Source organism: Sebastes fasciatus, chromosome 3 (assembly GCF_043250625.1).
Source record: "Sebastes fasciatus isolate fSebFas1 chromosome 3, fSebFas1.pri, whole genome shotgun sequence".
NCBI classification, from domain to species: domain Eukaryota; kingdom Metazoa; phylum Chordata; class Actinopteri; order Perciformes; family Sebastidae; genus Sebastes; species Sebastes fasciatus.
Window position 1 is genome coordinate 11,220,948 of NC_133797.1, and position 25,578 is coordinate 11,246,525.

General features: G+C 43.1%; 1 protein-coding gene across 1 annotated transcript in view; it reads right to left on the minus strand.

Moving 5' to 3' along the window:
- The window catches only part of xylt1 (xylosyltransferase I), a 104,939-nt gene extending 79,632 nt beyond the window's left edge, over positions 1 to 25,307 (minus strand). The window contains exon 1 of the mRNA XM_074628904.1: positions 24,900 to 25,307. Coding sequence (XP_074485005.1) covers positions 24,900 to 25,187 — 288 coding nt within the window. The 5' untranslated portion in view covers positions 25,188 to 25,307. The remainder of the gene's footprint in view (positions 1 to 24,899) is intronic.
- Between the last annotated feature and the right edge of the window lie 271 nt (positions 25,308 to 25,578).

Sequence of the window (25,578 nt, forward strand, 5' to 3'; positions counted from 1 at the left end):
CTACCTTTCTGGTTGCAATTCTCTTTTACGATCAGTCAGTAGGCGTAAGCGCCCCAACACAGCAAGCTGACTGTTGGAGGTCGTTGAATGTGTTTAAGCGACCATCGCCTGTAGTTTTGATGGTATGTACAGCACCGTTGGCTCTGGTCTGACTTTGTTATCCATGTTGTTGATGTTTTTCTGGTTTAAGAACACCTATCTCCCGATTCGATACTATGACGATACTTGGGTGCCGATTCGATACGTATGCAATTTCCAAGTATTGTGATTCTACAAGTATTGTGATTCAATATTATGATTTATTCCAAACTTTTTTAACACTGGACCATGGGAAAAAGTTGAATCATACACTTCTAGGGACTTTTACTTTGGAAAATATCTAAATTAATACAGTAAAAATGTTTGATTTTCAGCATGTATGTAGTCAGAGATGTCCTGAAGTCAATGTCAGGAATTATTTATCAATTTTTTTCCAGCAACCCAAAACTCAAAGAATAAAAACATTTCTCTCAAAACTTAGTGGTAATTTGTTTTTAATTCATAAGAGACATATAATGTTTTATACTTCTGGTGAATATAAACCAATCCATCTTATTAACATACATGTATTTTGTATATGCAGTTCCCTTTGTTAACACCTTATTTGTTCATTTGTCACACGTGTATACTTCCACTAACTTTGCCAAGTCCGTCTCTAGCTCTCCCGTCAGCTCCGTTCTCTTTATACATCCATGGTCAGCTCCATCGGGGCCGTTTGACTGCATTTAACATAAATTTCAGTAGATGGGCGCGCTACAGCTGTAGTGTCCGCCGGCTTGACCGCACGTTACCGCAATACGATAACGTTTCCTGTCCATGACAGAGTTAGCATGCAGCTTTAGCCGTGATGACTAGCTCTGCTTTTCCTGGCAATGTGTGAAACCCAAAGTGTTTCCATACTTTACTGTATGTGTAGTGTTTACCATGTTGGATTTAAAATGTGAGGGTGCAGGTTGTATCCACGCAGACCCTGCACCGTTTTCTGCTTTCGCGTTTCAGCTCGCTGCGGTTTGTTTTGGTTGATGGATACAAAACGGATATGACGTCACGTTACTCAGATTACAACAATAAAAGCGGTTAACTTCCTTTTACCTCCACATAGACTTAAATGAAGCAAATATATCAATTATGGTTGTTGTCAGGTTGTTCGACGTGCATGGCGTGGATGTCAGTAATACCGATCAAACTAATTAGAAACAGAAAGGAAAGAGGAGTGTCATCGTCACAGCAACACACTGGCAGCACTTTCACGCTGATTTTGAACTAATTTGTAACAAATTGACTAGTTTCTTTTAAACAAAGTTAGACTGAAGATCTAAAGATCCCGGGTTTCAGCAGCAAACATTGACCCTTTTCTTGGGGCGGCAGTAGCTCAGTCCATGGAGACTTGGAAAATGGACGTAAAAGGTGAAGCAAAAAGCGTCCCCTTACTCTGACGTACGATGCAGGAAAAACCATAAGGCTGGGGAATCCCCATGTTTCATGAATGACTGCACAGAGACGTTGAATTTAAGTATTTCCCAGCTGGGTTATGTCTACTTCTTTTCCTGTTAAGGGGACAGAATATAGCCAGGGGAAACTTATGTCATCTATGTCCACTTGCTCATACCTACTGTACATATACAGTATACAGTATATATATACAGTATATACACACAAGTAAGGTATGAAAAGGCTGCACAGGCACTCAAAAAAACAGGCAAACGCAGATATACCTGCCATTCCCACGCACCCCAAAAACTCAATCATTGGTCCTCTCCTGCACTGGTCCAGCAGAGTGACTCTCCAGTCCTCCAGAGGAATGCCAGTAAGATCCTGTTCCACCACAGTCCAACCACCACCAAGCAGACTTTCCTACCACAACTCCGAGCACTTCCTACTGCAATACTGGTTTGTTGACTGCGCTCAATGCTGATCCATGAGAATGAGTCAGAACTACAAGGCCCAAGGATTGCTAATCCATGACCTCCTGAGAAAGATAAGCTGAGAAAGTCGGCTCTATCTTCACCGCACTGCAGTGAGGGTTGTGAGGGCTGAGCTCTAGCCTTGTAGTCTCGAGTGCTCGAGGGGTTCGGGCCAAGGCGGCTCTGTGCAACTGCAGGATCAGGCTTCTGCGCTGCATTGAGAAGAGATTCGGCCAGATGAGTGCAGCAATTATGTGGTTAACCTTGGCAAGTGGTGGAGGCGAGCTGATTACTGGTACCCCGGAAGATGAAGGCCCGGCTAACCGGCTACAGTGGTGCACTGTGTGGCAAAAAACGAAACCAGGCTGGAGGTAAACCCCCCCCCCCTGTCTGAGAGGAAAAGAACCATACAGAGTGCCCTCTGTCCGTGTGTATGTGTGAGATGCAGCAAGGAGTACCTTTGTTAGGGATAGCTGAGGTTCACTGGGTTCAGTCACACTGTGACTGTAAAGACTGCTTTCTGTGTATGTGTTTGGGTGTATGTGTGTACACGTGTGGGGGAGTGTGTGAGATCAGACTGAAGAGTGTCGCACTATAACATCTAATCTATCACCCATTTACCAAATCACTAGCCAAGGTCCACCCCAAATTTTTTTTTATTTGGATTAACTCAGAGCCATCCACATTAATGTCTGACTTCTTTTCTAAACCATGTTTGACCTCCAAAACCTCACAGACTCTTGGTTTAAGAGTTAACTCATCCTGGACCAGGGATGTCACCATACCAGAAATTAAGTAGTCGATACCAATACTAGTGAAATTCCACGATTCCAATTCGATACTTAAACTCTATCATATATATATATAGGTACATACATGATATTTGACCTCTGCATTTAACCCAACTAAGGAGCAACTTGGGGTTCAGTGTCTCACTCAAGGACACTTTGACACGCGGACAATAGGAGCCCTGGATCGAACCGCCAACCTTGTGGTTAAAGGACGACCTGCTCTACCCACTGAGCCACAGCCGCCTATACCACAATAAGAAGTAAAACAATAAAAGCGATGTACTTCAACACACACTACTTTATTACCATTTGCATACTGATTTTTGTTAGGAAGTTCAACAGGTCATAATTCCCTCTCTATTACCTATTTTATATTGCTGTGAAAATATCTCCTTCAAACAACTGGATTTATTCAAGTTTCTTAACAAAAAATACATTTTACAAGATTACATTTGAACACAACGTTAGAATTTATCTTTGCCCAATACTTGAATAGAGCTTGAACGCATCATAATGTAAATAAATAGCACCTCCCGTTAACGTTAGCTGTTAGCTCCGTGCAGGACTGTGCTGCTTACCGGCTGCTAACAGCTAACGTTAACTAGCCCTCGTCCTGCCAATTTCAACACAGATTTGTTGTTCACAATGTAGCATTATCAAGGAAACAATAGGGGGCATCGAGTGAGTTTACTGTGTCCCAAACGTATTACCTATAGTCCCGGAACAACCGGACGCCGTGAGTCTCAAGCCCTGACGGTAGGGCTGGCCAATATATTGATATTATATTATTATTATTATATTATTATATTATATCGATATCGTGATAAGACGCTAGTTATCGTCTTAGATTTTGGATATCATAATATGGCATGTTATAAGTACTGTCTTTTCCTGGTTTTAAAGGCAGCATCACAGTATTGTCAATTTCTAAACTTGCCAGACTGTTCTAACTGTTGTATTATTTGCCTTATTTTTCTAATTATTTTGTAAATATTTGGTGAAAGCACTAAAAGTCAACCCTAAAATATCCTCAAATATATTGGGATATTTGATTTTCTCCATATCGCCCAGCCCTACCTGATGGTACGTGCGGTACTGTAGAAAAATGAGCCCCATCACGTTTGCAGTATTTTGGCATCAACTTGGTACCCAAGTATCGGTTCTCATGACATCCCTATCCTGGACAATCACTTACAAGCAACCAATCAAACACAAACTCGGCCTGCTCTCCCTGTATTGTGAGAAAGATTTAACGATTATATTACCATGTAAAACAAATTCTAATACAAAGCGACAGATCAAGCCCACTGCTTACTTGTACATACGGAAACCATATGGGCTTGTCACCATAGTAAAGACAGCTTCTGCTGCGCTAATCACTCCGACATAGCAGATGCACAGACTGAGGCAAAATTAAAGCTACTTTCCCCCCCTTTTCACAGTGTGAAACAGCTGTCCAAAATTTGAGAGAGCTGGATAGAAAGAGAGACAAAAAGGGGAGAGAAAGGGAGATGGCAATGAGGAATGGAGCAATGGCCAATAGCCAGACCCCGCAGCGACTCGGATCGGATCCCCCAGAGTTGAGGATTAGGCTTTTGATCCAGATTTTAGGCTGGATTTGGGGCTTTTTCCTCAAGCTGGGCCCATTTGAAATTCTCTGTTTTCTCGATGATGTCATATTGTTGTGTGTGTGTGTGTGTGTGTGTGTGTGTGTGTGTGTGTGTTAGTGGGAAACAAAAGAGACACAAAAGTGCTCACGGCCATCGCTTGGTATTCAGAGTACGTTTGCGGCCGCTGCCAGCCACAGAAGGAGCAGTTAGCCAGTCCGGCAGCATCAATTTGTCAGCATATCCCGGCAAAAATCCTCCGGGGCCCCTGGGAGCCAAAGCAGGGCGCTGGCAAGAGCACAGAGGGCCCTGGGGTGACCCAGCCGGCGCTAAATACACACAGCTGTACACTGATATGAAAAGCACACAAAGATGTACATGTCATTCGCAAACGAGTGCATACTAATAGTGACAAGTGTATGACAAACGTACATATTTAGTCCCACTTACACAGCCCCCCCCCTCATCATCAGCACTACACAACAGCATAAACAAACACACAGCTGCAGCGTTATATTAACAGCTGCTGTAGAGAAGGGTCAAAGACAGTGCACGTCATGCTGCCTGTGTCCTCTGAATCATCGCGCCCGCTGCAGGCTGGACGCCATGTGGAGCACAACACACACACACACACACACACACACACACACACACACACACACAGAACGAGGGAGAACTATCACCTTCCCTGACCTTTGAAGTTCAATGCAGCATGCACATATCTCCTCACCCGCACCCCACTTACACACACACATATACACTACGCACAAACATGAAGAGTGTGTAGAGCCAGCGGCTATCATAGAATCATAACCTTTCATTCATTAAACATAAGTAACAGAACACCATTCTGGATTTCTGTACATGATATATAAAGTATGCATGCGCACCATATGCCCCACAGCAAGAGCCCTGCTGGAGACAAACAGTCTGATCTCAGGCATCTCTGACACTCGCACACATTTATAATTCCACATATCCAGTACTGTAGCTTCTCACGGGGATTATGTTCCTGCTCGAGTTTGCCTTGGTGTCAGTGGCTTATACTAACACGTATAGAAAGTTATAGAAAAACGGATCAATGTGACAGTGTGCGTACAGAGAGCATGACACGCACATACATGCTGTAACTACTGTGGCTTTGCTATGGCGGAGGAAAATGCAAAAAAAAAAAACATTTAATCAGTGAAAACCATGAAACCACTGGAAAGCTACTTCACTCTTAAAGGTGCGAAATGTGAGATTGGGAGCATTTTTATTGCCTCCACAATGTTCTCGACATGGCGACAGCTGAGCCGGCCAAGTCCCCAGGAAGAGCACTGGACTTTGAAGCAAATTGTGGTAGTATAATAGCTAAAGGCGAGGTGGGGTTAAAGGAAACGCTATGCCTTCGGGAGCAATTTGGGATTAAGTGTCTTGCTCAAGCACACATCGACATGTGACCAGGAGCAGCCGGGGATCGTACCACCGACCTTCCGATTGGAGTTCCGGTGGACGACCTGCTCCACCCTTTGAGCCACAGCCGCCCAGGTAGACATTACTCCACTTTATTACACAGCTTTGTTGAATACTCTAATCTGATTGGTCAATCACGGCGTTCTACGGTGTTATTTCTTTATAGCAGACCGTTGCTATGGACGCAGTTCTGATCTTGGACTCTGGCGGACCATTTTTGTGTCAAATTATTGATTTCTTAAGTAAGAAGCCACGTAATAGGCGGGATAATGTACAGCTTGTGGGTAAGTGTTGTGAAATAAACCCCTTCAGGAGTCTGCAAGTGCCGTAACACCCTGTCGGGGTTTATCTTACACCAATGACACATTGTGTACATTATTTCTTACATATCTTTACATAACAAATAGTTGTTTGCTGCTATAATAATGCTCTGGATATCATATAGAGAACATTTAACTTTGCATAAATATTGTAAAAAATGAGTTGGGGAGACAAAAAAAAGGGTTATGGCAACTTAACTCTGTCTCCATGGTGATGGGCGGCTGTGGTTCTCCACAGGTTGTGGCTTAACAAGCATACAAGGTGTAATACTCACCAAGTATGTTTACCTGCAGACTAGTATGACAGTTCTTGTTGGGTTTTTGGTCTTTCATGTCTACATGTTTCCACGTGTAAATGTGGAAACATGCAGACATGCCAGCAGAGTGGTAAAAGCTGCAGTGTCCTAAACAACCAAATGGTGCACAAATGACAGAGACTCATGCTTGCAATAACATAGGCAATCAGAAACCTGGATAATAACGACATGATCATGTATTTGGGGATATGAATAACCATAATCAGGTTTCCCTATAGGCTCTGTGTAAATGTCATATCCCCAAATGTGATCAAAACCAGGATATTACTTTTGAAGGAATACTTTGACATTTTGTGAAATATAATGATTTGCTTTGTGGCTGAGAGTTAGATAAGAGGATCAATACCAGCCAGTTAGCTTTGCAGACAGGAAACAGCTATAGTCTAGCTCTGTCCAAAGGGAACAAAATCCGCCTCTAAAGCTCCCTAATGATCTACAGTAAGGCTGAACTGTTCCTTTAATGAGAACACTATGTGAACATGATTAACTGTACATTTTCTTGCTACTGTTGCCAGGCACCATTAGAACCACCAACCTCCCCATCAGGTATCAAATGGCATAATTCCAGGAGTAATATATTATAAGCTATATTCCGAGTCTATTAAGGGAAAAAGAAAGAAAAGTGAAAAAAGAAAAAAAGATAGCAGAATATTTTTGAGAAGCTAATAAACCTCACGCTCATTAATCTCCATTGCTGCCACTGGACATAATGCCAGTGAAAATATAGTCCTATTCCTTTGATTATTCTTCCCACCTTAGAGCAACACGCTCACATCAGGCAAATAGTTACCAACTCATTACAGTCCTCCTCTATTGCTGTTAAATTGCAGTCATTTGTGTCTTTTAGGCAAATAGACTGAGTGCTAAGCAAGCACATGTGCCCTGGCTGAATTATAATTGCCTTGACCAAATCTCTTTCTCAGCAGTTAAGACAATTATGTCTGCATATACCTCTGGAACACGTGCATATATATTGTATGTGCAAGAGGCTAATATTAATAAACACACAAACTAAGTCACACATCCATACACCAAAGGCAGGTACTACGAAGCCAGTTCAACATACCCAAGGGTACCATCTCGTTATCTGGCGTAACTAACCCTAACAACCGCGTGCACCGAGCTGTGATTGGTCTGTAGGCGGTGCTATTATACGAGTTGATCTCTTATCTGGAACATAAGCTGCTCCGGAGAAGGTTAGGTGTTCAGCATAAGTTAGCATGGCGATCTACCCCGGTAAGAAGTGATCCACCGTCGTAGAAACTGAAAACCCAGAGTTCACCCTGAAGTTACCTCGCTACCCCAAATCCTTCTTCATAATACAGGCCTCAGCTACTTGCTACTATTTTGCATGTACATGTTTGGCATGTGGTTGGTGTACTACTCACATTTCAACCCCATGGAAGCTGCCGAGCCTTGTCCAGAGATCGCCTCAAAAATCACGTATGAAAGTCCAGCGAGACCTACTTGGCCCTCTTGTGAAAAAATAAATAAATTCATTTTATCCCTTCGATAAATTGAGAGTTACATAAAAAGATTGTTGTAGGCCTATTTGCCAGAGTAAAACGGATTTCACTCACAGCATTTAAGAAACTTGAGGACAAAGAGAGAAGTCAAAAAAATCCCTAACCCCCTCTGACTGGCAATTTCGGAGGGGAGAGAGAGTGAGGGAAAAGAAGCAGTATTGTTCTTTGTCTGAGCTCACACACAAAAACACAAATAGAGTGTTGACACCAATAAGCAGTCAATGATTTTCCTAATGGTTCTCTTATGGAAAGGCAATTCTCATGAGGGTGGTTAAAGCACTGAGAGCCATGTGTAAACTGGCCTCCTACTAGTAGCACACACACAAGCACATACACGAAAACACACACAAGTCTAAAGCCCGTCTTGGCAAGCGCTCGCTTCCCTTTAACCTCTTTTCTCTTTACATCTGAGTCTGTGTGTCTCAGAGTCGATTAACCCTCCGTCTCAGTTTTTTCCCCTTTACACCACAGAGCTTCTTTTTCTTTTTTTTTTTTTTACTTTCCTCATAATTTTACCAACTCTCCAATAATGCTCAATTTCACTTTCTTGTCCTTTCTCATATTTACATGAACATGCACACACACACATATATTCCCTCACCTTTAACAAACTGGCAGCAAATGCCATTGAGGGAAACACAGAGGCCTTTATGCGCTATGGAGGTTGTATGTGGGAACGCATGAACATGAGAAATGTGTTGCAACTGGGGCTGTCAAAGTTAATGCAAATTTGTAGCAGGCTCAAAATTAAAGCTGGAGTGAAGACCCTGGCATCATATGAAACAAGAATACCAAAGGAATCCATTGGTATCAACCATGTCATACTAGCTTGTCTCGAAGGAGGGTAAATAACATTCCAAACTTTTTTATAAACTGTCATGGCCATTTTCAAAGGGGTCCCTCGACCTCTGACCTCAAGATATGTGAATGAAAATGGGTTCTATGGGTACCCACGAGTCTCCCCTTTACAGACATGCCCACTTTATGATAATCACATGCAGTTTGGGGCAAGTCATAGTCAAGTCAGCATGGTTTCTGGACAATATGTGTCATTGTTTTGTGTTGTTAAATGATTTCCAACAATAAATATATACGTACATTTGCATAAAGCAGCATATTTGCCCACTCCCATGTTGATAAGAGTATTAAATACTTGAGAAATCTCCCTTTAAGGTACATTTTGAACGGTTAAAAAATGTGCGATTAATAGTGATTAACTATGGACAATCATGTGATTAATCGCATTAAATATTTTAATCGATTGACAGCCCTCGTTGCCACAAGACAGTAGAGTAACAAAAAGAAAGAGCTCATGGATTCAATGTTCAATAAGTGTTTGAAATTCAGATCATTTTCCTAAAGAGAAACTGTTGCACAAAAAAATGATCAAGCTTCCTGCCGTGGAAGCATGAATGCCTTAAGTACGTCGCAAAAAGCCATTTGACATTGTGCATGCATAATCACCCCATCCTAATTATCTTCTCTTCCTCTGCCCCCCTTCCCTCCATCTACACACACACACACACACACGCTTTTCTTTTCGTACATTGTAATTTCTGTATACCTCTGAGGCATGCCGTCCAATCAAACGGAACAGAAACGGGAAGGATGGTTGGAGACAGATGAGAGGAGCGAGAAGTGGCGAGGACGGAGCGAGAGAAGAGTGAAAGAGGGGAGGAAATGGGAATAAAATAAGTGGAACGAGTGCAATTGACGAGAGAGGGGGAGAGAGAGACAGAGAGAGAGAGAGAGAGAATCGAGTGAAAGAGCGGGTCAACTACAGCGGCGGCGGCGTGGAAGCGTCTGCCGAGCGTTGCTGATGTGATGGCACGATGATGATGGTGTTGATGATTCACCGCTGGTAGGAAATCAGGGAGAAGAACGTATTATTATCACGCAGCTCAATTACAGCGCAATTTCTCCCCGGCAGCGGCGGGGCTCCTCATTGAAGCTGATTTGGGAGGCCTGCGGCGTCTGGAGGACCAGCGAGCGACTCAGCAGTGCGGTGAGACATCCCCACTTGAGATGGGAGGAGAAGAAGAAGAAGAAGAAGAGGCACGAGAGGACGGCCGGGGGAGAGGAGGAGTGGGAGCAGGCGGGCATGAAGAGGGTGAGGAAGTAGTCGAGGAGAAGGATGCAAATGTGACAGCGTTAATGCGCGCGTCCGCGTTAAAGGACCTCGCGAGCTCCGCCCTTGAGGCGTTCGGCGGAGCGGGGACGGGCAGGAAGGACAGACAGGATCTAAATGCACCGCTGATGGAGGAAACACCTGTTCTGTAATGAGTACGAGCTCTCCGGCTGGTCCTGGTGGTTTAACATGAATACTGAAGAGCAGCTATTCATGTGGCTCGCAGAGTGTTTTATAATTTTATTTACTCTCAAAGTGTGTGTGTGTGTGATGTGCGTGAGCCAAGGGAGAAGGAGCAGGGAGATAGAAGGCTTTGTGTAGGTGCAAACGTGCAAGCGTGTGTGTGTGTGTGTGTGTGTGTGTGTGTGTGTGTGTCTGTGTGTGTGTGTGTGTGTGTGTGTGTGTGTGTGTGTGAGGGAGATCGTGTGTGAGGGAGATCGTGTGGGTGTTTTTTGTGATGCAGGAAGCAAGCGTATTTTATGATTTTATGCATTCTGTAGGTGTGCGCCTTTAATGCCGAGGGGACGCTGGAGAGTGCGTGGGAGTGCGTATGCACTTGTTGTGCATGCATTCATGTGGTTGTTTGCAGGTGTGTACATCTAACTAGCACTGTCTCCAGTGTACCTTCCGACATCCCGTACAGAGGCAGCCCTGAGGCTGAGGCAGCTGCTTCACTGACCTCTCAGCGGGGGGATTACTCAACACGACATTGACCATAAACCCAAACCTCGCTTCTCTCACACACAATGGGCCTCATGCAGGAGGCTACATTTTGGCGAGGAAAAACTGGCATGGCAATTTTCAAAGGGTCCTCTGACCTCAAGATATGTGAATGTAAATGGGTTCTATGGGTATCCACGAGTCTCCCCTTTACAGACATGCCCACTTTATGATAATCACATGCAGTTTGGAGCAAGTCAGCGTCAAGTCAGCGTCAAGTCAGCACACTGACACACTGACAGCTGTTGTTGCCTGTTGGGCTGCAGTTTGCCGTGTTACATTTTGATACATTTTGAACAGATAAAAAAATGTGTGATTAATGTGCGATTAATCCCGATTAACTATGGACAATCATGCGATCAATCAATTGCGAATGCAATTAAATATTTTAATTTTCAAATGATACCAGCATCTTCACTCCAGCTTTAAAACTGAACCCGCTACAACCTAAAAATCGCAAGGTGCGTTAATGCGTTAAAGAAATTAGTGCCGTTAAAGCTAATTTGCCTTAACGCGTTATTATCGCGTTAATTTTGACAGCCCTAATTCAAACCTAAAAAGACATGTTTAACAGCTGTGACATTTTATTTTAAATTTCGGTTTGAGTGTTGGTACCAATACCAAAATTATGCCTTTCTTATATTCTAATTGGAGAAATGTCAATATGCTTTTCTACAAAATGCATTAAACAAAAGAAGCCAAAGTTCTGAAATAATAAATGTTGTCCAAACACAAGTAGTCATTCAGGAACATGAACTGTCTGATCAGATAATGAGATTGAAAAACTGATCAGACATTTGATGCCAAATTACAGTACTTGACCGTTTCCGATTCCTCTGTGCTACTGGCACATTTCGGTAGGTCCCAAAAAAAGCATTGAGGTTCAACATCCCACCATTACATAAAATGGAAAATTGCAAAAGCCTTTCACATAATTCCATACACATTTGTCAAGCTTTTATGATGGTGATTATGTCATTGGCCTGTTGTGCCCAAGTTCCCCTCATTATAAAGCATCGGCCACTCCGAAATGTAATCCACATCTGAGTAATACATGGAAATATCTAGCAGAAGCAAGTGTCCATCAGTGTGAATAATTAAACCAGTGGAGAGTAGCAGAAGAGGACTGGGATTATTGGGCAGATTCCCTCAACTATCCTCTTCAGAGTAATCTTAAATAAGAGCTCCTATTTAGAGATGCTTGATAAAACCAGACTGATCAGTGTCTTGGCATCAGCTTACTTCTAAATCCTAAACTTCACCAACCGAGGGGAAAATTACAGACCTGATCCCTGCATGCTCGGAGACAATTTGGACTCAGGTTAGTTTCCAAGAAATGGTCTCCAACCACACAGTCTTTGCCAGCCGGGCCCGAGCTACACTAACAAGCCTTCAAACCAAACCGGGTTCCCCTGAGGATTACGCTGGGATTTGAGTCGACGTCGGATTTGTAGAAGGGATGAGACGTTTATCTTTTCTTCTTTTTCCCCCCCAACATTTCTTCCTCCGGCTTTCTTCTGTCTCTCTTTCTCTGCCTGTCTCTATCTCTCGTTCTTTCTTTCTCCTCTCACTTTCTCTCTTAATCACAGATGGAGACAAGTCTTCTGGGCTGTTGGCATTCAGCTCCAGTGGTGAGAAGAAGAAAAAAAAGGAGGAGGAGGAGGAGGAAGAAGAAGAAAAGCGCCGCTGTCAGTTCCTCTCCTCTTGCTCCACGGGACTGGAAGGACAAAAGCTTTCCCTGACAGGCCGGATCGCCCCTATCTCTACCCAGCCGGCGTGTCATCACCCTGTGTCCTCGCCATACCGCCACGTACTCTTTTCTGCCGCTGTCACAAACTCCCCTGTCTTATTAGAATAACACAATACAAGGGGATTAGCGTATGATGTGTTGAGGAGGAGATAGCGAGGCAGTGGCTCATGCTCAGTGTCATTAGTCTGCGTGGGTGTGATTACATGTTCATGTGCATTTGGGTGTTACATGTGCAGCAGCGTGTTGCATGTCAATGTTGCGGCACCGCAGCGATTTCAGAGAAGTGGGCAATCTGCCGTGTGCTTCCCCAACGACAAGGCTGTCAAGTGTTTTTCACTGTGATGGCACCATTATGGTTGAGAGACAAACACACTCCCTACTGTCTAATGATCCCCTAAAGAAGTCTATTCACAGTGAATGCCGCAGGGGCTACAATATAGATGCTATAGGTACAGTACTCACTGAGATAAAGGCTGAGAAATCAGCAACAAAAGGGATATACGACTAACACTACAGGCAATCTGACCTGATGGGAACACACTAGTGCAGCTTCTTGTCATGTCCCAGCTTGGCAGAATACACCATAAGGAGGAAATTCACTGATGTTCCATTATAGAAAAAACATATCCTCCCTAAAATAAAAGTCTCCACAGAGACACAATCAATAAAACACTACATTTTTAACAACTGGTTGCCCCTCTGCTGGCGATAAATAAAGATTAGTAGCAGAGGCTGCATTTTAGCTGCTGTAATTTTCATGTTTCATGCTCATAAAGAATCAGTGAATAAAAAAATGCATTTGTGGATACGTTCAAATTCTGAGTTTGTAAGCCATAATTACAAATTAAACTTAACGGTTTCAAATGTAGTCAAATTTACATCTTGAATCATCTTAAAGCCCCTGAAAGGTCTTAAAAAGATACTCCAGAAATGTAGTATTGCCCTTCCATAAAGGTGGGGGACTTATTAGAGACAGATTTTATATAAGAAATCAAAATCTTTGCAGCAGAGGACCATGGTTGAGGTTGAGCCAAGCCCCCCCGACACACACACACACCTGGCCGAAGTTTGGAATATCCGCTGTTGATTACTACCGAAGCTCCGGAGCCCAGAAAGTGTTTCTCAGGACAGCCCTGGCATTACTATTTCCACCCACGTAGCTCTTGTATGTGGGCTGAAAACTAGGGCTGTGTATTGGCTAGAATCTGGCGTTACGATACATATCATGATACAGGTGTAACGATTCAATATATTGCGATACTGTAAGCAAGGTGATATAATTCTAAATATGATTTAACGTTACACATTAATGCAATTGGACTCATTGGATCCACAAGAGTCTCAGATTTACAGATACCCAATTTATGTAATTCTAAGACTGTTTAGTGGCCCCAGTATGCAGAAATATTCAAATACACCATTTAAGAATAGGTGAAAATAACACATTTGTACTGCATTAAAAAAAACTGCATGGTTTTTGCCCAAAAACTGCACGTTATTATTATAAAAATGGGCATAATCTGTAAAGGGGAGACTTGTTCGTACCCATAGAACCCATTTTCATTCACATATCTTGAGGTCAGAGGTCAAGGGACCCCTTTGAAAATGGCCATGACAGTTTTTCCTCACTAAAATTTTGCGCAAGTTTGGAGCGTTATTTAATCTCCTTCTCAACAATCTAGTATGACACGGTTGGTACTAATGGATTCCTTAGGTTTTTGAGTTTAATATTATACCAATATCTTCACTTCAGATCGATTGTGTCAATGCATTAAAGAAATTAGTGGCGTTCAAACCAATTTGCGCAAAGGCGTTATTATTGCATTAACTTTGACAGCCTTACAAATAACCAAACTGTGTGTGTTTATGTAGGAAACTGTTGCTCATAATAAGAAGCTGATTGAAAAAAATAAGTTTCAGGGGCTTTAAATAGAGTTTAGGCTCTGAGACACATGCTGTGTGCAGGGGCTTAAAAATAAAGAGCAGATCATACAGTACTCTGAGTCTTAGTTTTCACAAGCTATTTCATTTTTTCTTTTCTTTTTGTTGTATTGAAAACTGTACCCAAGGACCCAATATCACATCCCATCAGAAAACCCTCGGCTAACGGAAACTAAGACCACTGTGTTCTCCCGCATTCAGAGACTGAATCTTTAAATCTGTATTAAGAACAAAGAAACAGATCGAAGTCTAAGTCTACAATAATCCGGTTAAAGTTCAAACCACTCTCCTTGGAGTAGAATTTTTTATTTATTTATTTATTTTTAAAAAGGGCAGTTCAAGGTGACGATGAATTCAAAGTTGTGTAATTCAAGTACAGTATCTCACAGCAGTCGGCACTGATCTCGATTTATGAAACACAGTAGATCTATTTAAAGGGATAACCCTGCAACTACTAAACAGCAAGGGAGTTGAGCCATTGGCCTAATAACCCCTCCATATGGTGACGGTCTAGTCCGTGTGTGTGTGTGTGTGTGTGTGTGTGTGTGTGTGTGTGTGTGTGTGCGCGTGTGTGTGTGCGCAGCCTTTTAGCTCTGACTTAATATTAACATGGATACCCGACTTCAGATAAAACTAATTCAGCTCCCCACCAGCCTCGTCTTCCTATCTCTCTCTCTCTGTCTCTCTCTCAGGGCTGTCTGCTAAGCCTCTTACCTATGGGATTATTGGCAACGCTAGGTATTATATAGCTTCATTCATCTGGATGATGCGTTATTAATGTGTTGGGGAATGAAACCATCTGTAACGGCGGCGGAGGATGATGGGAGGATGAGGGGACGATTGGGGGGGGTGGGAGGCTGTCTCATAGAGGCAGGAGAGACAGCTAGGCTAGAGTTGTGGTGATGATGTTGTGTGTGTGTGGGGGGGGGGGAAGGGGGGTGACACGGAGCGATGTAACTCTAATTGGTGGTAATGGTGAGGTTTGTTTGAATAGACTTGACAGGAGAGAGATGAACGGTACTTATGATCTTTGATTTTGCAGTTTTACAGATGAGGCATACAAAGGCATCAAGCTGAGCACAAGGAACACACAGACGTGCAGGCATAAACACAGTCTAAGTGAGGAGAAAGGATAGTAAATTGTGTGTCTGTTAAGTCCCTCTCTGACATGCGAATTACTCTGTAAATATCAAAAAAAGACCCTGAGTTGATTTTCTCCCGTCCTCGCCCCTTTCAGATGACGATGTTCCTCTATCTGTTAAAGTAATTGGGATCTGGGCGTTCAAACATGCAGACAAACGGGGAGATTTTGGACGAACATTTTGGACGAACATGTGAGATGACACCGCCATCATCATCAAAACACCAAACGAGGGTATATCTTTAGGTTGGAGTGTTTAAAAATAGAGTGCCATGGAGACATGGAGAATCAACACCTCACTACAATTTGTTACGGAAAAGCTCCATGTTGACTTCATTCAAATATGGCAGGATCCATTGGGAATACATAGCTACAACGCTTGTACGATTATTGATTCATCTTTTAGTCAATAAGGGGTCATACACATGCCACGTTTTTTTATTTCGTCCTCAAATCCATTGTTGTCAATGTAGACGTGCGGCAGGCGTGCTCAAATCAAAGAAATAGGAGTAGAAGGGTCATTGAACGGTTTGTTGTGGTAATTTGACGCGTGCAAAAGAAAATAGCAATTGTTGTTAGTTGTTATGGTGGCAACAGAATCCACGTCAGTGAGGCCGTAAAGTGTGTGGTCGCCGGGAAGAGAACGTGCGTGCTCCCGGAGACAGCTGGCTGGCCAGTTATGTGAATGAAGCATTAAGTTGTTAAATTTGACTCATTTCCATTTTCTATGTGCCTCGTAACGTTACAACTCCACTGCTCGTTTAGTCCTTGTTACTGAAAAACTTCAACTGAGTGAGTCTGCGACTTGCCGCAAGTCGGTTTAGTTATAAATAATAGTTATGCTGAAGTCAGCCCACTGCAAAAATCAACAACGGCACTCATAAGAATAATGTCTGTTCTATTCCTATATTCTATTTCTATGGTTAGAATTTACCTTTGCACAATACATTTTACTGAATATAGCCTGAACTCATCATAATGTAAATCAATGGCACCTCCCGTGTTGAAGTCAGCTGGATGAGAGCTAGTCAACTAGCTCCCATCCAGACGATTTCAAAACGTATTTGTTGTTGGCAATGTAGCATTATCAGGGAAAAAATAAGGCGTGTCCCTGGACGTGCTGATAGTGAGCTTACTGCGTCCCAAACACATTTCCTATCGCCCCGTGATGAAGAGACACCGTTAGTCTCGAGCCCTGATGGTGCTTGCGGTACTGTAGATAAACGTGTACTGTGACGTTTTTAGAATTTTGGCATCGACTTGGTACCGAAGTATCGGTTCTCGTTCCTTAGCAACGAGTATCATATACTGTCAAGAACTGAAAGTTGACACTGATTGGTCAGAGCTCTTGTCTTCTTATTTTTTAATTGGACATGAAAAGTTCTTGTACTGATTACCAGCTCCATTCATCACGACTGTATTACTTTCCGAGCTATATTTTATAGGGATGCACTGATCGCAAAATGATGGACCGATACAATGTTTAACATAAACATTTTGCCGATACCCAATACCGATGTTTTGTTGTTGTTTATTTTGTTGTTATTTATTCCTTCTTTGGTGCCAGGGAAACAAAGACATCATCATTATAAAACACAACTGAACTGTCTTCACTCTTAAAGACATTCAACCCTTCATTCATATCTTGAAGGAGCACAAATTAAATCATACACAATTATGAAACAAGCTTTAATATAACCTTCTTTCACATGACAAAATAAGTGCTTCAAAAGCCCCTTAAGCCTTTATACAACTACCAATCAATGAGAGGAGTTTATTTTTCAGTACTTACATAGCCCAACAAAAACATGAGTGAAAAATAAATTAAAAGCAATTAACTCAGCAGCTAACAACACAACATTTAGCCGGCACAAAATGAATGCAACAGAACAGATAAACATCGGCCAATGTCATCTTATTTGCCGACAGGCCGATTGCAGTCAATGTGGCGAAAATGATCCGATGTTGGGCCGATAAATCAGTGCATCCCTAATATTTAATGTAGAATATCTGTACATATTGTACTGATGTTAAAACCCTCAACACAGTTTGCTGTTAACTTGATGATGCATTTATCTATCTGCCCTATTAAATATAATACGGTAATGGAACTCGCTCTACTCTCATCTCCTAAGCAAGAGTCAACATACTTAGCAGGACTGTGTGAGTCATGCCAGCGTGTTTTCTGCTCCCGAGTGTATTTGTAGTAATTCTAACATCCTGACACCTGTTGAATAGTTAAATGGCTACTCCTCCTTTACACACAGTCAGCAGAGAGACAGAGGAGGACGGAGAGAGAGAGAGGCTGCTGCCTGTGCTGTAAATGGATTACATGGATACCACGCTGAAGAGGCCTGCAGTACTTTCAGCACCTGTGCGAGAAGGAGTGCTTCGCAGGGAAGTGTCTGTGTTGTGATGTTTGAGCTGCTATGGATACCTGAACTTCCAGTTTACAAACTATACATAGTCTGAAGTTTTAGGATTCCATACTAACATTTAGCATAGGAGTTAGTGAAATAACATGACAGGTTTCTACCGGTATACTGCATTACGATAATAATAAAATGTTTTCCCGTTGCAGGTTTTTGAAGAAGGATGGTGTCGTGTATACAAATTACACTTCAACATCAAAGTGTCTTGGGGGTTTTCGATGCGTCTCTTTCAAGTCTGAGGTGCGCACTTCCTCCCTCAGATCTGAATATGTTCCCACCTCTCTCCGAGACGACTAGCGGCACTTGAAAAAGAAGCTCTCTCCGTTTGCGAAATCACAACGACAGATGGACGGACTGATGGGCAGGCTGTACTTTACTTTTCCCTCATTACAGGTTTTACAGAGTAACACGTTATTGATGCAATGATTGGGAGGTTTGAAATTTTAAATCACACAGTGCATCTTCTGGGTGTCTCTGGACTGTAATTATGCATGTTCAAAGGTCTGTTTAAAGCAGAATGGCTCACACTCTCCAAGGCGATTTACTTTCGGGGAGTGCCAATTTAACTGCCAATTACCACTGCTAAAGTGGCTTTGCTATGACACAAAAACCAGCACAGACAGTGACTGGCACATGAAATGGCAACTGCACAGCCAGGAATGCAATGTGTGAATCTGAAACATGCGGGAAAGGTGAGAAAGGCGGTTTTGATACAAAGAGAATGGAAAGATTTTGACGAAGTGAAAAATGAGAAGGCTGGCCTAAAAATAAGTTACACCGGACAATAGCGTACTCTTGTATTACCCCCTCTGTAATCTACAGAAGATATTAGGGCTGTCACGGTCAAAAAATCAATGAGAATTAACACCAACTATTCAAATTCATTTGAACGCAACACACAGTCTCATTGTAAACTCATCTAGAATTGAGTGACGTTTAAAGTTCTCTATGCCAATGATTCTCAAAGTGGGGTCCGGGGACCCCAGGAGTCCGTGGCAGTCTGTCAGGGGGTCCATGAAATAATTTGCTATGAATTGTAAAATTACGCTGTATCATTAAAAAGTGCATATCTACAAAAGGGCACCATTTGCACCAATAAAACAAGCATATTGTGTCCATTACTCCCACCCACATTAGCTGTGGGCCAATAGAAACTCTGATATGATTGTGACACGTCAAATCAATCTGTCATGAATCAGTCACTACGAACCGTTCCTGCTGCTGCTTAGCTTAGCTTATTAGCCAGCTAGCTTTAAGGGGTCCTGGCCCCAAAAAACTTTGTGAACCCCTGCTCTATACAATATCCAGATTATTAATAGAGTGGTGCAGCAATGAGTCCTAAAACCTGGAAATGAGTTAGCATTTTAGCACTTCCGGTTCCCTCGTCTGGAAGTAAATGGGCTTTTAGGTGCATGAAATAAGGTCTGTGGTTAACACAAGCTTAAGAGATTTTAACGTTTTGTTCTATAAAATACGTCAGTAAATATCCTACTCTTGAATTTTGAAGCTTTTATATATAGGTTTTTATTACGGCTGTCAAAGCTAATGCGATAATAATAACACGTTAACGCAAATTTGTTTTAACGCCACTAATTTCTTTAACGCATTAACGCAACTTGTGATTTTTAAGTTGTAGCGGGCTCAGTTTTAAAGCTGGAGTAAAGATACTGGTGTCATGAAACTAGAAAAACGTAAGGACTCCACTGGTACCAACCATGTCATACTAGCTTTTCTTAACTGGCATGGCCATTTTCAAAGCGGCCCCTTGACCTCTAATCTCAAGATATGTAAATGAAAATGGGTTGTATGAGTACCCACGAGAGAGACATGCCCACTTTATTATAATCACATGCAGTTTGGGGCAAGTCATAGTCAAGTCAGCACACTGACACACTGACAGCTGTTGTTGCCTGTTGGGATTGAATTTGCCTTGTTATGATTTGAAATTATTTTTTCTATGCTAAATGCAGTACCTGTGAGGGTTTCTGGACAATATCTGTCATTGTTTTGTGTTGTTAATTGATTTCCAGTAATAAATATATACATACATATACATAAAGCAAGCACATTTGCCCACTCCCATGTTGATAAGAGTATTAAATACTTGACAAATCTCCCTTTAAGGTACATTTTGAACAGATCAAAAAAAAATTGTGATTTACTTGCGATTAGTCGTAATTAAATATTTTAATCGATTGACAGCCCTATTTATACCAAACGTAACCAAGTAGTTTTGCTGCCTAAACCTAACAAAGCAGTGTTTATGCGTTTTTTTGTTTTTTTAGAATATGTTGAAAACAGTTTAAAACTGCGAGCGTTATACAGGAGAAAATATGTTTCCCTCGAAACGTAATTGAGAATGCAGTTTAGTTGTGTGGGAACGTAATTTTGTAGGAGACAGGGCTGGTTGTGCTTATATACTGCAAATTTTGAGAATGGAAGCTCGTGTGGACACATTTTTGAAAAACTAGAACTGTGAATTTGGAATTCCAGCATACACTGTAATTACAAAGTGAATACTTTATTTATTCCCACATTCAAGCTGGAAAAAAGAGACTGTAATGTGTGTGTAATGTGAGTGTGTAACTATAAATGTGTAAATGTACGTGGGTGCTTCACTGCATCCATATATGTACAATCCAGTACATCATTTTGGGTGTTTGTGTGAGTCAGCACTGCGATCATGGACGCAGCGGGATGAATCACATTGTGGTTGTGGTGGTGGTGGTTGGAGAATGGACTGGTAGCAACAATGGATTTCAGCAAAGCACCCAAATGCAAAACATATGTACAGTGCATTGTTACTTGTACATGATTAAAATTTAAACCATAATCGCAGCATGACTGAAACGTTTTCCAAAGTTATTCCATTTTCAATCCCTTTAATGTTAATTCTGACGGCCTTTGCCTAACATCTAAGAGCTCATTTATTCTCATTAAATCCTGAACAGCAGCTTCAAAGACTCTGATTGCGGTTAGTACAAGTTGTCACCACTACATGAGAATAAGTGTTATCTAAAGTTACATAAGAATATTAATATCAGGCCATTTATGGTCGCATATGGGAAAACCCCACAATTTCCTCCACTTTTTGCTTCTCTAAATTCAGTGTTTCTGTCTCCGACACAGTGTACAACATCTTCTGTCAGCCTCAAACTATTCAAGTCAAATATCTGCTGGCACTCATTTCTCCGCCACTGCAGCAAAGCCAAGAGAGCCACTGTGGGAAAATAACCGTGGTGAACATCTGTATAATAAAATACAATGTATGATAGTCATGTCTGTATAATCACTACACTCTGGGAGCATGTCGAAAAAAAAACCTGAGGTAAATGTGCATTCTCAGATGGATTGTCATCTTTGCCGTAGGAAACCATTAGGAAAACTCAGCACAGTGGAAAACGTGTACATCAGAGGTAATGTTACATGTAATACTATGACTAACAGGGAAAACTCTTTACAACATGTGTGAGCTGGACACCCGCTGGGCACATGGGGATCATGACAGTATATGACTACCCATGGCAGATGGAAAGAAACCGGCTGACGACCAGATGTGGAGCCAGACGCTTTTTAAAAAGCTGTCTCCTGCTGGAGGTAGGTTGGTTTAATTCTGGCACATTAACAGTTTTTCACACCCATCATCACCAGGACCACCTTAAAGTGGCAGTAGGCAGAATATTTTTAACATCATTGGGCAAAAATCCCATAATAACCTTTCAGCATATTGTAATTCAAGTGTTCTGAAGACTAGACTTCTGCACCTCCTCATGGCTCTGTTTTCAGGCTTTAAAAAGTGTAGCCCGTGACGGGAGACTTTGGCCAATCACAGGTCATTTCAGAGAGAGAGCGTTCCTATTGGCTGTTCATTCAACGGAGGCAGCTGTCAATCACTCGCAAACTCCGATCAAACGGTCAAACTAGGCAGCGCTGATAAAATATGAATCAATATTTTGTTACTGTAATGCCTATTTATCGCCTCAAATGTTTTCAGAAACATCTTGTAGTGTACTGTTTAGCTGTAAAATAAGAAAGTTTGCTCCGGCTGATGGGCGGTGCTTGGTATTTCCTCAACTGACCTCAAAACAAGATGTTTCTGAAAACATTTGAGGGCGAAAACATCAAATTCATATTTGATCAGCGCTGCCTAGTTTGACCGTTTGATCGGAGTTTGTGAGTGATTTACAGATGCTCAGAGACGGCAAGGCTCCAGCTCGGCTCTGATTGGTTGTTTTCCTCCGGTCTTTGAAATCTTGCAGATGCCATTAGGAGCACCAGAGGACACAGTGACACATGATTTTTTTCAGATTACCTGTCTCATGCACTACCGTCGGGATATAGTGACCGTTTTGTAAAAATAACTTTTTTTTAAATCATATTTGCTCCATTTCTACCCACTGCAGCTTTAACAGTGTTTCACACCCATCGTCACCGGGAACCGCCTTAATAAGCACCTATTAATAACAACTGTGATGCTCTATCTCCTATAATAAACTAATGTGAGGCAAAGCAAGACAGACTAATAAGTGTAGACATTTCTGACAGGGAATCTGCAACAGGTAGAGCCTTAACACTCACAGCTAACATAATGCCACTCAAGCGATTATATCCAGATACACGAGGCATGTGGAGATGCGAACAACAAGCTGCGGCGTCTGTTGGACTGGAGAAGAAAACATCTTTTCGCTCTCTGGCAGCATTTCCCTCGAGAGACACAACGGGAGTCCCACTAATGACAACTGTAGCCCTCGCCTGCTGGGATGACACATCCAGAGCTATGCATAATGTTTTTCATCCCGACACAACTTATTACATAGAAAATTCTGCTATTGTCAATGTCACACGGTAGCTTCTGGCTCATTCTATTCTGGATCAAAGTGCCGCTCTCCTCTCTCTCTCTCTCTCAGGCGTGGTGCCTCATATAGCATCAGTTGGCGCTTATGCGTCACCCTTAGGCTGGACAACTCTGCCTTGCCAAGCCACACACACACACACACACATACACTGACACAAACACACACAACCCACAAGGGGAGAAAGAATGAAAATGCAGTGATTAACCAATTGAGGGAATGTGTGTGTGGCCCAGGGCGACCAGTTGAATGTTAAGAGTCCGGGGGCCACAGAGCTGCAGAGAGCAGGTTGACAATCTGACAGGCGGGCTGACTGTCTGGCTGACTGGTGGGACTGACTGGCATACAGGACTGTGTGAAGTGCCTTGAGGCGATGGGGGGGATGAAAGCCCTTCTTTAAAAAAAGGTCACGGGTGCAGATTCACTGTGTGCTTTAACAGGGAAACACATTTGGACAAACCGGTGTTGACGCAGCGTGAATAAGGTTCTGACACCACTGATACCCAGCTCCTGTTATGTCACCGCGTTACTAATTCATGGACGACCCTTATAGGAATGTTGCAGTAATCCCACACAAGAAGCAAATGAACACGGCACCCTAAAGTGTTATAATGTAAACTCACTAATGAGCCCCTGCAGGACTATTACAGGGATATTACAGGGATATTTCTTAAGAGGATTCTCCAACAAGTCAAATATAACCTCCCCCCCCTGTCCTTTAGCATGACTTTGTGCTGTTGTGTGGAGACGCCCGGCAGGTGGGACAGACAGATGAAGCGGAGTGAGTCACTGTAAAATCCGCGGAGGAGACAGATGATACAGTGCAGGGTGCTCCGAGTGACTGACTGAGCGCAGAGGCCACAGTGTATCATGCTACATCAAAGCCGGTTATCTACTGGGTTGCATGGTGGCTGATGGAGCAGGGCTATACACTTGAATGGCTGGCAGCTTTTGTGAAAGGGGGAAAGCGCTGCTCTATGCTCGCCAACCAGGAACAACTGCGTCCAATTTCTTCAGGGCAGCCTATAAATGCTTGAGAGACCAGCTCAATTTTTTGGAGGATTTTTTAATTGCGGAGATCGGGGGGTTGTGAAAATTAATCACATGCTGTGTATGCGGGAGCACTGTACAAATAGGGCTCGGTGTGTGTAGCCTCCAGGGCAGAGTCAGAGTCTATACACACACACATTTGGATTTTTTGGAAGCCAGTTCGTAAATGTTCGACGAGCGGCATCGGCTCCTCTACACAGTACTTCTGAATGGTTCCACAGGCTGTCTTTAACTCAATTTATTCATTATGCGGGTTTGCTTTGGCTCCACAATCGCATCTATATCTTGACCTCTGGTGTCTCATGGCTGCCACTACCAATAAAAGCTGCTTGTGTTTTCACAAACAACAGATGACTCTAATCTTTGTACACTCATCAAAAACAACTCTGCAAATTGGGTTATTTTTCAATTTGGCCTCTCTCTCTCTCTCTCTGACTCTCTGTCTCAGACAGTGCTGCTGAGCCATGCAGCTATACTGTATTTGACTAAAAATACCAAATAGACCATGACAGGTATATGGGCTATACAACCCCAGTCAGTGACAATGCTATTCATGCACAACCCCCCTCAGCTATTATCTAGTGGAAGGATTTGATCCTGTTGTGCTCTCATTCTGCCCTGGAGTGAACTACATGCTGAGTTCACATCTCAGACTCTTCTTTGGCATTTTAAACTGGAGTCTCAATATGTGGCTCAAGCATTCAGAGCTGAGGATGCTCAGACATCCCATCATTTCCCTGCGAGGCAGCCTCCGTTCAAGTGACAAACATTCATTCATTTGGAGGCCCAGCCGTGTGCTGCTTGTCTCCCCCAAAAAAGCGCACACAGGAGATGTGTTGTGACCTGACTGCCTGCAGACAGTCTCTCTTTTTGTTTTTTATAGCGGGGATATGATATGAATACGTCGGCAGCGCATCTGTCTTACCGGCTGCTGTATGTGTCGAGACGTCCCCTTCCCAGGCGGCTGCGGAGGAAGATGCTGCCGCTGCTGCTGCCGGACCCCTCCGTGCTGCTGGAGGTATTCGCTGCCAGCGGCGGCTTTGTTGTCCCTCTTCTCCCGCACGCTGGAGCCTCCGTTCTCCCGGTCTTCGCCGGAGTCGAGGCTGCTGAAGTTCCACACAATCAGCGTCTGGACCAGCAGCACCGTGAGGGCTGCTATCAGGGCGGACCGCGACCGGCGGGCCAACCTGCGAGCGCACAAGCCGCCAACCATCTTTCACACACCGGGAGCTGCTGCTGCACACGGAGCTGCTGCTGGAGGAGCACCGTCTGTCTGTGGCTCTCTGCTCTGCGCAGCGCGACGGGAGGAAGGAGTGGAAGTAGAGGAGGAGGAGGAGGAGGAGGAGGAGGAGGAGGAGGAGGAGGTGATGGTGGTGGTGGTGGAGGAGGAGGAGGGAGAGAAGCTGAGCTTTAACGGTGGCGGAGGCGAGGAGGAGCATGGAGAAGGAGGCACAGGGCCACCGTGTGGTGAAGCATGGTGAGAGGATGTTCATGATGCGGCTCTCTCTGCGGGAGGAATGTACATCTGTCCAAGAGGGGATTCTGATAATGACCAAATACCTCCAAATGTTGTAATTTGCAATGCTTAATATCATTATTACAAG